The sequence below is a fragment of the Blennius ocellaris genome (genome assembly GCF_963422515.1).
Source record: "Blennius ocellaris genome assembly, chromosome: 15".
In the NCBI taxonomy this organism is placed as follows: domain Eukaryota; kingdom Metazoa; phylum Chordata; class Actinopteri; order Blenniiformes; family Blenniidae; genus Blennius; species Blennius ocellaris.
The window spans coordinates 20,252,278-20,265,522 of NC_137664.1; the positions used below are offsets into that span (position 1 = coordinate 20,252,278).

A 13,245-nucleotide genomic window follows, 5' to 3' on the forward strand; every position below is an offset into this window, starting at 1 on the left:
GGGTCTGGTAAAATGTAAAACTTTCATTTAGTTTTAGGTGTTCATTTACACAACAGTGGTGCTTCGAGTCACTGAAAACACAACTGTTTGAAAATGGCTCCCGAGGTAGAACTCTTCAAAAACGCTCCGACTCTCCATGGAGAATCGCTGCTACTGTGCACGAGCACCAAACCTGTAGTAAATAGTTGTTCTGCTCATAAATGTGTCTGAATTTACCCAGCAGAACTCTTTTGTTTGTTTTTAGGTATCTAATCCTAGGAAGCATCATGTTCACCAGATGTAAATTATTCCATGGAGATGCAATGAGGCATTCGTAGCTAATAATCCCCCCCAGCTTTTTTCTGTGTAGTTCAATACTATTTATCTGTTTGAAGAATTAAAGCAGTTATCTTCTTAGGTTTGAGTAATGATTTAAATTGGAAGTGTCCTAACTTGTTATGATCAGGAGATTCATTAATGCTAATCCTAATAAAGAGAAACATGAAGTTATCAACTCTTTGTGTTAGGCCCACACACACACAAAAAGGTTGACGCTTTACAACTACCCAATAATAAAATGTTTTGATAGTTTTCTTTCATTTAATACAAATATGTGGATATCGTTTTTTTGGGCAAAATTAAAAATAAAAACAACTAAAGAATCAGATTTTACGGTTCACTTAATCATTGTCCTTAAAAAATGATGACACATTGTGGCTTGATCAATTGTATTTAATTGTATTCATCTTGGCAAATATTTTTGTGTGTGTTAATATCTTCCAGGCCGTATTCGACTGCGTCGTAAACTCTCTGAAGAATGTTCTCAACATCCTCATCGTCTACATCCTCTTCATGTTCATCTTCGCCGTCATCGCCGTGCAGCTCTTCAAGGGTAAATTCTTCTACTGCACCGATGAGTCCAAAGGCCTGGAGAAAGACTGCAGGTACCCAGAACACACATCCTCCTCCTAACTTACTTCAGTCCTCAAGTTTGCTGTTTTTTTATTTTATTCATATGATGGAAAAAGAAGTATCTTCTCGCCTGTTTATGAAGTACTTTGGAGAAGTGATCAGATGAGGCATCACTCTTAATGAGAAGTAAAAAAAAACCCAAAACAAATGATGAGATTTAAGTAAAATGTGATAATGGTTTGCTGATAAGAGCAACAGACAAAATCTCAGAATAATTCCAAATGTTTTTAATAATTTTATCATAGAAACTGCAATTGTATTGCCTGGGTGGAAGAGTTGTTCTCAGCATGTCTTTTATTAGCTCACTTTTTTTTATTCTGTGTGATTGCTCCGTTCTGAGTTTACCACCAGTCTTGGTAGTCCGACGAGAATATGGACGGGGAGTCATTACAACAGCACCTACTAGTGGCCCAGCATGACAACTACATTGTTATTTTCCGACCCTGAAAGAGTTTCTTCCTCACATGTGATGAACCTCAACACTTGCACTTATCAGAGACATGGACCTGATCCTCCACCTGTTTCTACCTCCAGGGGTCAGTTTCTGGACTACGACAAGCACGATGTCGCGGCTCAACCCAGAGAGTGGAAGAAGTACGAGTTTCACTACGACAACGTCCTCTGGGCCTTCCTGACGCTATTCACCGTCTCCACCGGAGAGGGCTGGCCATTGTAAGTCCTGATAAACTAAATAGGCTCACCGTTGAGTGACTTGTACCCTGAATATGACAACGACATATCTTTATTGGTCTCTCCCGACCATTGCAATCTGCCAGCACCAACCTAAACACCCTGCCAGCACACAGTCAGCCACATTGTACGACATGAAACTAATGAACTTTGGGTACAACGTAAAGTTTGTTGTGTGCAAAAATCAAGCAAAATCACAACCTACGATGTACGTGAGTCGACGTGATTGCGCAAGAATAAAACCGCATACGCGTGCAGCGTCCAATCACGAAAAAGAAACGATCTCCCTCGTGGCAATTCTGTGTTTGGAGAGAAATCCCCCAAAGGTTTTCGTTTACATCCCGCATACTTTGTTTTGCCATTAAAACTGCAAAGCATCTATTTGGATTTAGCGCCAGTGTGACACTAATCAGTGTGTCAATTCATACTGCGTTTCTATTGGTTAGTCAGTTCACATAGGTTGCAGCCAGGGTTGTCAAGTTGCTTGGAAATAGTAATTAGTTACTGATTACTTCCCAGAGAAAGTAATTCAAAAGCCTTCTTCCCACACAGAGTGCACAGTGTGCATTGAGGTTTTTTTACCACCTTTTATTGAGTCGAAAGTCAAAGTAATGTTGGTATTTTCCAGCATTCAACGCTGCAGGTCCTGCTTTCTCCTGCGCTCCATCTTGTCTCCTGTTGCTGACACTGATGTCGTGTGGCGAAACATCATTGCTACGAGACAGTGTCACAAAACAAAATCACGGTGTATTTCCCGGCTGCTTGGGGAATATTGCGGTGATCTAATTCCTGCTTTTGCAGAAGTGATCACTTACTTTAAAAAAAATAATCTGATTACAGTAACACGTTACTGCAAATCGGTGGTCGCAGCAGCAGTCCCCATCACCCCACATTTCTGACACTGTCAGTTTGTATCGCAGCCTGTCTTTTGGTCATAAGCCCATGATAACGGCCGTCCTTGAAGCGGACCACTGATTGAGAGCCAAGAACAAAGATGTCGCCACGATTCCTTCACGAGTGTCATCTTTCGTCTGGGATAAACGACAGTGTATTGACAGCATCGTACAATAATGGTGCTCAGAGCCACTGAAAATGCAACTTTTTGAAAATACTCAGATTCCGTCTCCTTGGAAACGGGAGGAAATGCAACTTTGTGAAAGCGTGGCTACGACGTATGCAATACAGAATATTATGGAGCTTCTGGTTGTGAGCTTCCTTGTGCTGTACAATGAGCACAGAGAGAGCCCGATGTTTTTGATCATCAAACTGGTTTCTTTGTGAGACTGATGTTCTAATGTGTTGGCATTGTACTGAAAAAATAGAGATATTAGTTTAGGGCTGAATTATTGAGATAATTATTCCATAGTTATTTTTCTCATTAGACTTGAAAAGAGACGTTATTTTATACGAAAAGCCACTTTTTTCCTGCCATTATTCATTCAATTGATTTTTAAGTTGTTTTTTGTGTAATTGATGAAAGACAAATGATGAGCAGGCACAACAAAGCATGTTTTGAAACATATTTTTCCATCAGCATCAGACTTGAGAGACATTTTGTTAGATAGCCTGACTGAATTATCATTTAAATCTCCTTATTCAACAGTTCTTGTCAAGTGGAAATAAGACGTTGTCGTCCTATATTTATATCAAGGTTGACAGATGTAGATGAAATGTCAACATTTCCTATAATGGCTCCCCTTATGATAGAAGCAGATCCTATGCTTACATAATTGCATAAGAATATACTTGATGTGATGATTGACAGTCCTGCTTGTGGATTCACACACTTGGTGTTGGTAAACAGAAATGAACCGTGACACATGGATGATAAAAAATGCATCTTGCAGCAACCTCAAGACTATGAGAAGCATCAACGCCTTTTATCTTGTTGCGATCTCGTCCTGAAACACACTGAAGCACACCTGCAGGCGGATAAACGTGGCTGATGTCTCCCGGGATTAATTACCGCACATTCTCTACAGATGCAATTAGGACTCATTGCAGCAATGGCTGCAGTTCTGCTTCCGGGCGCCAAAGAAGCAGATTCATCGCCGACATCATCCCATCAAAAGATCCACCAAATCCCATTTGCTTGTTTTTTTATCCACCCGACTCATCTGAGCGGGAAAAGTAAATTGTTCGACTGAGTCAGCTTGACATCTGAAATTATACCTTCATGAGCAAATCTCGGCAGCTCATTATCACCATGATCACAAAGATTAGGCTCATAACTAGATTTACACTTTATGATGCTGAATAAATGTCATATATTCAGAGAAGACAAGTCACAACCTGTGCTGTGAAGTGGCTCGAGTCATGTGAAAATGTGGAATGCATCTTGTTAAGAGTCACGATAAATTTTAAAACAAAAGTGGGGACAGGAGCAGTTAATTAACTATGACTAATTATATCAACTCTTCAGTAATGTGGTATCAAAATGTAACTTTAGAATTATCGGTGGGTATTATTAGTGGCTTTTCAAAAGGGATGAGATACCAATACAACATGTCAGTTACATGACGGGAAATAAAAAGGGCCTTTAAGAGAGAAACTCACTGATCAGCAAAGAAAATAATCTTATGCAAATAGTGGAGTCTCTGAAGAAAACAGTCTGAAAAAAAACATATACACAAATGAGAAAATGTCTCAGTGATAGTGCACAACAGTGTTTTAGGGGTCTGTTTATGTGACAACATTGCTCAGAGTTACTGTAAACAAATTGTTTTGAAAATGCTTTTTCATCATTTTGACTCAACCTTGCCCTGTGCTGTACTTTCCACACAAGCAAAAATGGATGATGACATGTCCTGAATGCACGTAGCTTTGTAAACTGCTCAGTGCCATTAAAACATGGTTTACTGCTGATATGATGCTCATGGTTAAGGTTTTGGTCCGATTGTGGTAATAGTGTTGGAAATTCCTCACTCTAAAAGTAACCTTACAGTAAGTCCTTTACTCTCTACTTTATTGACTATTTCCTTAGTGCTAATTGAAAATGATCAATGGAGTCACTATTAGTCACTAATTTTGGCTTTTGCCTGATTAAAAAAAAAAAAAAAAAGTGTCTCTGAGCTGATCTGAATAAGTCATGCAATTATATACATACAATATTTCTGACTTTAAGGAACATTAACATAAACTGTATTAACAGAATCTGACATGCCCTGAATAAAGTAACATTACATTTATAACTAGAACGGGCCCTCAGTAGAGTGCATAGCTTTGCCAATGCCACGATTGTCACCATGGAAACCAATGGATTACAAGGTTATTTGATCCACCACTCCACTCCTTCTATCATTTGTCATGGTTGTTTGAATTGCTCCATGTTATCACTGTTTGACAGATATATACACATTTTACAATTTCTGTGTGACTCCCCCCTTGACCTTTGACCCCCCCTCCCAAACCACTAACCAGAGTACTGAGGTCACTGCATCATGTGGCATATCAGAGGATAGGGGATTGGACACTGAACATTTTGGCATTAGTTTGACATCAATCTGATTAATCTGAGAATGTCAGGATGGAAATACAGTTTTGACCTTTTTGTGATTGAGACCTTGACTTTTGACCCAATCGCTCTCAAAATTATACATACATACATACATACATACATACATACATACATACATACATACATACATACATACATACATACATACATACATACATACATACATACATACAGTACATACATACATCAAAAAGTCAAAAGTCAGCTTTATTGTCAAGTGTGCTAATATGCATGACATCCAGCACAGATGAAATTTCAGTCCTCTCAGACCCACAGTGCAAAAGGCATGCAACAATATATAAAAAAATAACAATTTAAAGATTTAAAAATATATACATCATATAATCCTATAAACAGTAAAGTGACATGTACACTATGTCTCTTTTGAGGTAGAGAGTGTTCATTTGTGAGTGGGGGGGTGGGGGTGGGTGTGGCAGGGGGGGAGGGGGGTCAGAGCAGGGAGGGAGTTGAGTCTCCTGACTGCCTGGTGGCAGAAACTGTCTTTGAGCCTGCTGGTTTTGGCTCGGAGACTCTGAAGTCTCCTCCCCGACGGCAGCAGGCTGAAGAGGCTGTGGGAGGGGTGGGTGGGGTCACCTGCGATCCTGATGGCTCTGCGGGTGAGGCGGGTGTTGTATATGTCCCGCAGGGGGGGAGAGAGACACCAATGATCCTCTCGGCTACCCTCACGATGCGCTGCAGGGTCTTGCAGCAGGATACGGTGCAGGCGCCGCACCACACGGTGATGCAGCTGGAGAGGATGCTCTCCATGGTGCCTCTGTAGAAAGTGAGCATGATGGGGGTCGGGGCTCTTGCTCTCCTTAGCTTGCGTATGTACATACATACATACATACAAAACCTTTGTCGCAACTTTCGTTGGCAAAGTCATCAAACTGACTCATACGGTGCTCACGCTATCAGACAATAACACAGTTATGTTTAGATTATAAAGAATGTTCTACCTGGCAGAGGCACAAGGAACGCTAAATCCAGTTACTTTTTATTTTCAGTAACTTCTTTTTAAAATAATGTAGCGAATAGACCATCAGTAGTGCAAAACAAATCTGTCTCATTAAGACGGACTCCAGCTCGCTGACTTGTTCAACTATTCAATAAACAGTCCAACGCTTGATGAAATCTGCTTCACAATGATGAGAAGAGTCGACACTGGAGGATCAAAGAGCAACATCTTTGACCTTTGTGTGCTGTTTTTTCAGTTTTTGACAATCACTGAATATCAGTAGCTTTTGGAACCTTCCAAAAAATATCAACTTATATACGAAGTTCAACAAATCAAAACTGACAGAAAGCATCCAGAGGGCAATTTCAAAAAAGTCTGTCAAAGATGCATTAAGTACTCTTTGCTTTCACCCCACATGAGTTTAGAGTTTTAATTATCTTAATGGAGCAACCTGTAATGTGCACCTCTGATCGAGGACCACATGGCCCCTGCATGCACTTTAATGTATTCCCTCATAAATATCTCCTTTGAGACGTGATGGAAACTTCTGAAGGGAGGCTAATCGAGTACTTTGGGAAAGCCTCCCTGAAGATTTGAGAAAAGATTGGTCTCATTATTATTTTATCAGGCTAGCTTGGATCTAGGATTCATATTTTGTCAGTGTCACGGTAAGTGGGTCAGTGCCAAGGGGGAACTACGATCCGTTTCTGATGGTTCTCATGAGCTGGGTGGAATTTTAAGGATTTCATGGGGTTTTCTGTAGATCTCATGTGGAAGAGCAAATGTGAAATGCTTAGTCTAAATAGAAAAGCCACAAACTCAATAAAACTTGGACATAAAGGTTTCAGTACAAATGCAAAAGCAACAATCAATCAATCAATCTTTATTTATAAAGCACATTTAAAAAAAAAACCCCAAAAGGTAACCAAAGTGCTGTACATCAAAAACATCAAATAAAATAAATAAAATAAAGATGAATACAAAAGCTGCAACACAATAACAGAAGTCTCAACATGTCCCAACGTGATACGGAAATCATAATAATAAGCTCGAAGTCACACAACAAGTACAAAACACACAGCACAAATATAAAATCTGGAACATTAATACTAAACCACATTATTACAAAAGCTGTCAGACAAGCACACAAGTCACAACGTGGATATTAGAGTTGCTACGTGGATATAAATGTTGACTGAAATGCTCCGAAAGCCAAACTCTAAAGGAGAAACTGAGCCTTTGCTGCAAAATGACAAAAGCTGCAGCACAATCATAAAAGTCCCAAAGTCGCAAATGCTACAACGCCAATGAACAAACAAAACCATTAAAACATGGACATAAGCATTTCAATACAAATGCAAAAGTAACTAAATGAATGGAAAAGCTGTATTCTCAATGCAAATACTACAACATGAATACAGACGCTGCAAGATGTGCACTAAAGTCAAAATACAGATACTGAAGTTGCAAAATAAACAAGTATAACAAATATTGAAAAATGCTCTGGAATCTAAAATGCCAAATCCAAAGCAGCAGCATAAAATCAAAAGCTGCATGGTACCTGCAAAAGACTACAGCATGACTAAGATGCAACACGATTTAAAAGCAATATCAATAATTCAAAAGTCACAACACAAATATAAAATCTGCACAGCACCAACACAAAACACATGGACATAAATCTGTCAATACAAATGCAAAAGTAACAAGATGAATCCAAAAGCTGCAACACAATTACAGAAGTCCCAAGACAAATATTAAAGTTTCAACATGCAAAAGCCACCACACCAAAACTTAGACATACACGTTTCATAACAAAAGCAAAAGTCATAAAATCAATGCAAAAGCTGTACCGCATTGCAGAATTACATTATTACAAAAGTTGTAATACAAGTACAAAAGTCACAACATGAATACTAAGGCCCTGTTTACATGACACCGTTTCACGTGACCACACCTAATCCGTTAAAAAAAAAAAAAAAGGAGTGTGTTTACACTGCTGCAGCGGACACAGGGACAATGATATAGTTAGTATGCCGGGCCATGGGATGGCGCTGTTGCTTTTATGTGTGCAGAGAAGAATACACTATAACCATGAAGAAAATGGAGAGAACCCGATATCCGCATGGACTGATGATGCATCGGATGCTATCAGGAGTGAGTCTCAACTATAAAACTACTGATATGGACGATAAAACTAGAATACTGACCGCGAGTCATATCACTGCGGGTCGCCATGTTTGATTACAAGGGATTGAAGGGGAAGGGAGGGGGGAAGTTGCGCACGCGCAGTAACAGGCTAAGTAGCCTCCAGCAGTCTCTGCAGGAGGGATTAGCGGCTGTGAAAGAAACGTTCCACCTTCGGAGCCGCATTAAAAACTTCGCAGACACAGTGCATCTGCATACTGGTGCCGTGTAAACGAACCCCCCCAAAGGTGAAGAAAGTTATGCGGATAGACTCGTAATCATTGCGGTGTAAATAGGGCCAAAAGCTGCAGTGTATTGCAATAGCCTATACAGAATGATTTCAAAGCCACAACACAAATACAATCTGCAAAATTAAATTAATACAAAAGTTGCAACACAAATGCAAAATGAAACTCAATGTGAAACAAAGTGTGTGAGTCCTGCAGGCATGGTTTTATTGAACTGACAGGATCAAATCTCTGATTATTGGATCTTTACTGTGTCTTTCAGGGTGCTCAAGCACTCTGTGGACGCCACATACGAGGACCAGGGCCCCAGCCCAGGCTTCCGCATGGAGACGTCCATCTTCTACGTGGTCTACTTCGTGGTGTTCCCCTTCTTCTTCGTCAACATATTCGTGGCTTTGATCATCATCACCTTCCAGGAGCAGGGAGACAAGGCCATGTCGGAGTGTAGCCTGGAAAAGAACGAGGTGGGAGGCTGGAAACAAACACCTGTACCTGCTGGATCTGATGCAAATGGATATTTTCAGCAGAAGCACTTGTTTCAGAGAAGTGTTTATCTGTTGCATCACAAATATTCCCCTTATTAAAAATCAGAGAGCCGTCTGAACTTCTAAAATTCACTTCAAGGCAAAATGTAGCTCACACAACTTCCAGTTCCCTAAAACAACACGGCACAACAGAAGAAAAGTCGTCTTCCCGCTCCACTTCATTTCCACTTCACAGGGACTGAGTGAAAATGATGCTGTTATGTTTTGTCTGTAAAGTATTGGCCTGTGATCACAGAGCCGCCATATTACGGAACACTTAGAAAACAGTGTTCAGATCTAAATTCAGCCTCTTTTCTCTGATGAAAGATGTGAGTTTAAAGTATCAGAGGAGAATCCAAACATAGCTGGGTCTTGTCGGGTCTTCCAACAGAGAGCGTGCATCGACTTTGCCATCAACGCCCGGCCGCTGACCAGATACATGCCGGAGAACAAGGAGTCCTTCCAGTACAAGATGTGGAAGTTTGTGGTCTCGCCTCCTTTCGAATACGCCATCATGACTCTGATCGCCCTCAACACGGTCGTGCTGATGATGAAGGTCAGTTAATCTTCAGGACTCTCACAGAATCTCAGCCGGAAAAGTGAGTGTTTTGGCTCTCACTGACACACAGCACACTCAAATGTAGTTTTCAGGAGCCCAAGCTACATTTGTTCTTTTATTAATCCCACTTTGGGAGGTTTATTCTCTATTTGATCTCTGAGTCATTGTTGACCTGGTCCATATAAAGTGTACTACAAACAGTTTACTCAGGAGGGGGGGTCAAACATCAGAGTGCCAGAGGAACGGATTGTGTCCAGCAAACCAACAAGATAAAGATTCTAATGAAAGCGTTGAATTTGGAAAATAAAGATTCTTACGAGTAGCAGACACAACACAGCACTGACACCAGAGCTGATATATCATGGTACTGCCATGAAAGCAAGAAAACTAGCATGAAGCCTCAAAGCCATGCTGTTGGGGTCCGTTTGTAAAAACACCCATAATGCAACAGCGATGGAAGTTTTTTCACTGTACAGTATGTTGCACCAAAAGGTTTCATTGTATTTGGCTTTATGTTGAGACTGTAATAGTTTTCCTAAGTAATTGTTTAATCCTGTGATAATATAGACATTTTAGTCACATATACTCTGACTACAAGAAATAAATCTTAAAAGTTTAAATCTAAAGGTTATTATGGCATTATTTCCACAGTCCAGCACACATATATACGGAACTAAAATGTATTCGACACCCTGTTAAAGACTAAAAACATTGCAACCTGCCTGGATACAGCATACGATAACTATTAATGAATATATGCCATAATGACACAAGATGTAACCGATGGTTTCTTGTGGATATAAATTTGTTTCAGCTGTCGTTTTTTACTGCACTATAGAAAAATAAAGTGGATTCAATCTGCTGTATCTACACCTCATGCAATATTCACTCTCCGGTTAAATTGACTTTGCTGATCTTCTGGTAAACGATATAAATGTTGCAGATGCATATGAATATATTGTTCAAGGTAACTGGCAACAGTGGTCATCATGTCCTGCCACCTCACCAGGTGTGAGCAACCCAGCACATTAGTATTCATTGGAGGTTTCCATCTTCTTGCAGTTCTACGGAGCTCCTGATCTGTACGAGTCCATGCTGAAATACTTGAACATCCTCTTCACGAGCCTCTTCACCCTGGAGTGCATCCTGAAGATCATCGCCTTCAATCCACTGGTGAGATGCCATGGCCAGATGCTGCTTGTTTCGGTTTCCACACGCGAGTCAATTTATTTGTGTGGGACTTCTTTGAAGGTGTATTTTATTTACAAGTCGTCTCATTTAATAGCATCACTGATGCATTTACTCTTAGAGCGCATCCACATTTCCCTCTTTGATCTGGACCAGAGTTTTCTTTATGGAGTTTCGGGGGAAAAAACGTTTCGTTTCGGTGTCTCGAATGCTCCACTGAACTCTAAGACGGATCTCACAAAGTGATCTCTGAAAACGTGGGTCTCGGTTCTCATGCAAACAGTGTTTCTAGTGGGCGGGTTGAGAGGACATGAGGTAGAGCGCAGTGTTCTGCGAGATGTAAACAATCAAAGTGAACCACGTGAATCAGAAGAAGCAGACGCAGAAAGAAAAAGTTGGAAAAAATCTCTGGTTCACAAGTGGAGTAGAGAGAGAAGAAGTCGTGAGAAATCCTTTTATTGATATCTGGCCTGAAGACTATATATCAAGGTTTCTGTGGCTACCCATTAGCCACGAGCTAATTAGCCTAGCCACCATGGGCTGAAGCAGCAGGACTTCCGCTCTCGGTTCAAACCAATCATCCAGTGTTTCTTCTTCAAGGACACAACGACCTGCTAATGCTGGTTCCTGTATGGACTGAACACAATTCTTTCTATTTCTGTTGATTTAGAGGGTTGTTTTCCATTTAATAAGTTGCTGGTTTGATTCTCCATCTCGCCAATTTCCTCATTTATGTCGATGACCTTCATTGGCAACCATCTCCAATGTTATTTGTGGGTGAATCAAATAAGTAAAGTGATTGAGAAAGAGTTTGTAGGCTTAACCCATGTTTGGGCTTTTTTTTGTGTGAACTTTGTAATTTTTATGCACAAGTGTGGGTTTTCTTCAGTTACTCCAGTTTTCTGGTGTGGATGGGTGTGCGTTGTTCTTGGCCTTTCTGTGTTTGCACAAAAGATGAACATGCCGGGGTCTTCATGCAGCGAGTTGTTGCTTTGTCCTTGTCGTCTATCTGCTGGTCTGCATCGGTTCACGCCTGTCCCACCTGTGTACTAATGACTACAATAAGACATTAAAAAAATGGTCATTACAATTAAGTGAGCCCTCTTCTTACCTGTGGTTTCTTCTTCCTGTCACCTACATACTGTATAATACCTGCAACTACAAAAAGTACTTGCATAAACTAAATAACCTGTCACCAATAAGCATAAATGGCTCCTACACTGATTTTGACACTTTTAATAAAGTAATTATAGATTTTCTCTCATCCAATTAAAATGGGACTTTAAGCGTCCTTGTATTTTTTGCAAAAGTGTTGTGGATTCAGGAATGGGATTCCGGAGCCACAACAAAGGGAGAGAATGAATGGTAGAGTGCACCAAAAGAATAAATCTTCTCCCAACATGGCGCCACCTGCCCTGCAGTGGGGGATTTCATCTGCTCTATTGCATTTTACGAGGCCCATTTATTAAATAGCTTTTCTCACACACCACTTACCTCCACCTGTTTAGCTGTTGAGCCCAGACGACTGGGATCGCATCTGCCTTGTTTTTTTTTTTTTTTTCATCCCACAATCCCTCTGTTACTGCAGCTGCTCAGAAAGCTGCAGCCTCTGGCCACAGGCGCTGGTTGATTGAACAATTTGAGATCCAGTTTGCAGGGAGGGGACATATTAGTAGTAAGAAAGGATGTCTCACTTGCTGGTTCAGGGGTTGTTTCTTCAATCTGTGTTATAAATGAGACACTTTTCACATACTTATACAGTGTTTATCCCATGATTTATTACGTAATGTTTATATTGTGAAGACAGACACTAGAAACCTTTCAAAGTTTTAATATTTTGCATATCATCAGCCTGACTTGTGCGTCTCATTTGTTCTTGCAGAACTACCTGAAGGAGCCCTGGAACGTGTTCGACTTTGTGACGGTGATCGGAAGCATCACAGACATTCTAGTCACCGAGATCAACGTAAGAGCTGCACACGTCCTCCTTCCCTCCATCCCGACTGCCGTGGAACGAAACTCGCATGGGTCAATTCCCCCAGTTCCTGAGTGTGAGAGCTCGGTGCATGGTCACAGCTGCAGGGGGCGCTGTAGCCGGGCTTGTCGCTGGGCGGCATGCTGCAAGTCAGGCGGCAGGTTTTGTGGCATTAGAGCAGTTGTAGAAATGCAAGCTGGAATGAAGTGGGAAAGTAGTCTGCGTGAGATGTTTTACTCTGCACCGGGAATGTGGTTTTCTTTGATTATTGCATCCATAATCAACTCATAAATCCTTTTCTTTTTCTTACTTTGCTTGTGCATGAAAAGTTCGAGAAATGTGAAAGACACCCATCGTGAATGGCATTACTATTAACTTTGATATATATTAGAATTTCTTGGAATCCTTTGATAATTTATATTATAGTAATTTGTATTGTTTTGACCAA

General features: G+C 40.6%; 1 protein-coding gene across 1 annotated transcript in view; it reads left to right on the top strand.

Annotated features, from left to right (window-relative positions):
• Positions 1–13,245, top strand: part of LOC308140133 (voltage-dependent N-type calcium channel subunit alpha-1B-like) — a gene marked incomplete at both ends in the record, with an annotated part of 213,483 nt that overhangs the window by 167,104 nt on the left and 33,134 nt on the right. The window contains 6 exons of the mRNA XM_080509811.1: positions 763–923; positions 1,486–1,623; positions 8,814–9,015; positions 9,467–9,631; positions 10,697–10,807; positions 12,705–12,788. Of these exons, the coding sequence (XP_080365937.1) occupies positions 763–923; positions 1,486–1,623; positions 8,814–9,015; positions 9,467–9,631; positions 10,697–10,807; positions 12,705–12,788 (861 nt within the window). The remainder of the gene's footprint in view (positions 1–762; positions 924–1,485; positions 1,624–8,813; positions 9,016–9,466; positions 9,632–10,696; positions 10,808–12,704; positions 12,789–13,245) is intronic.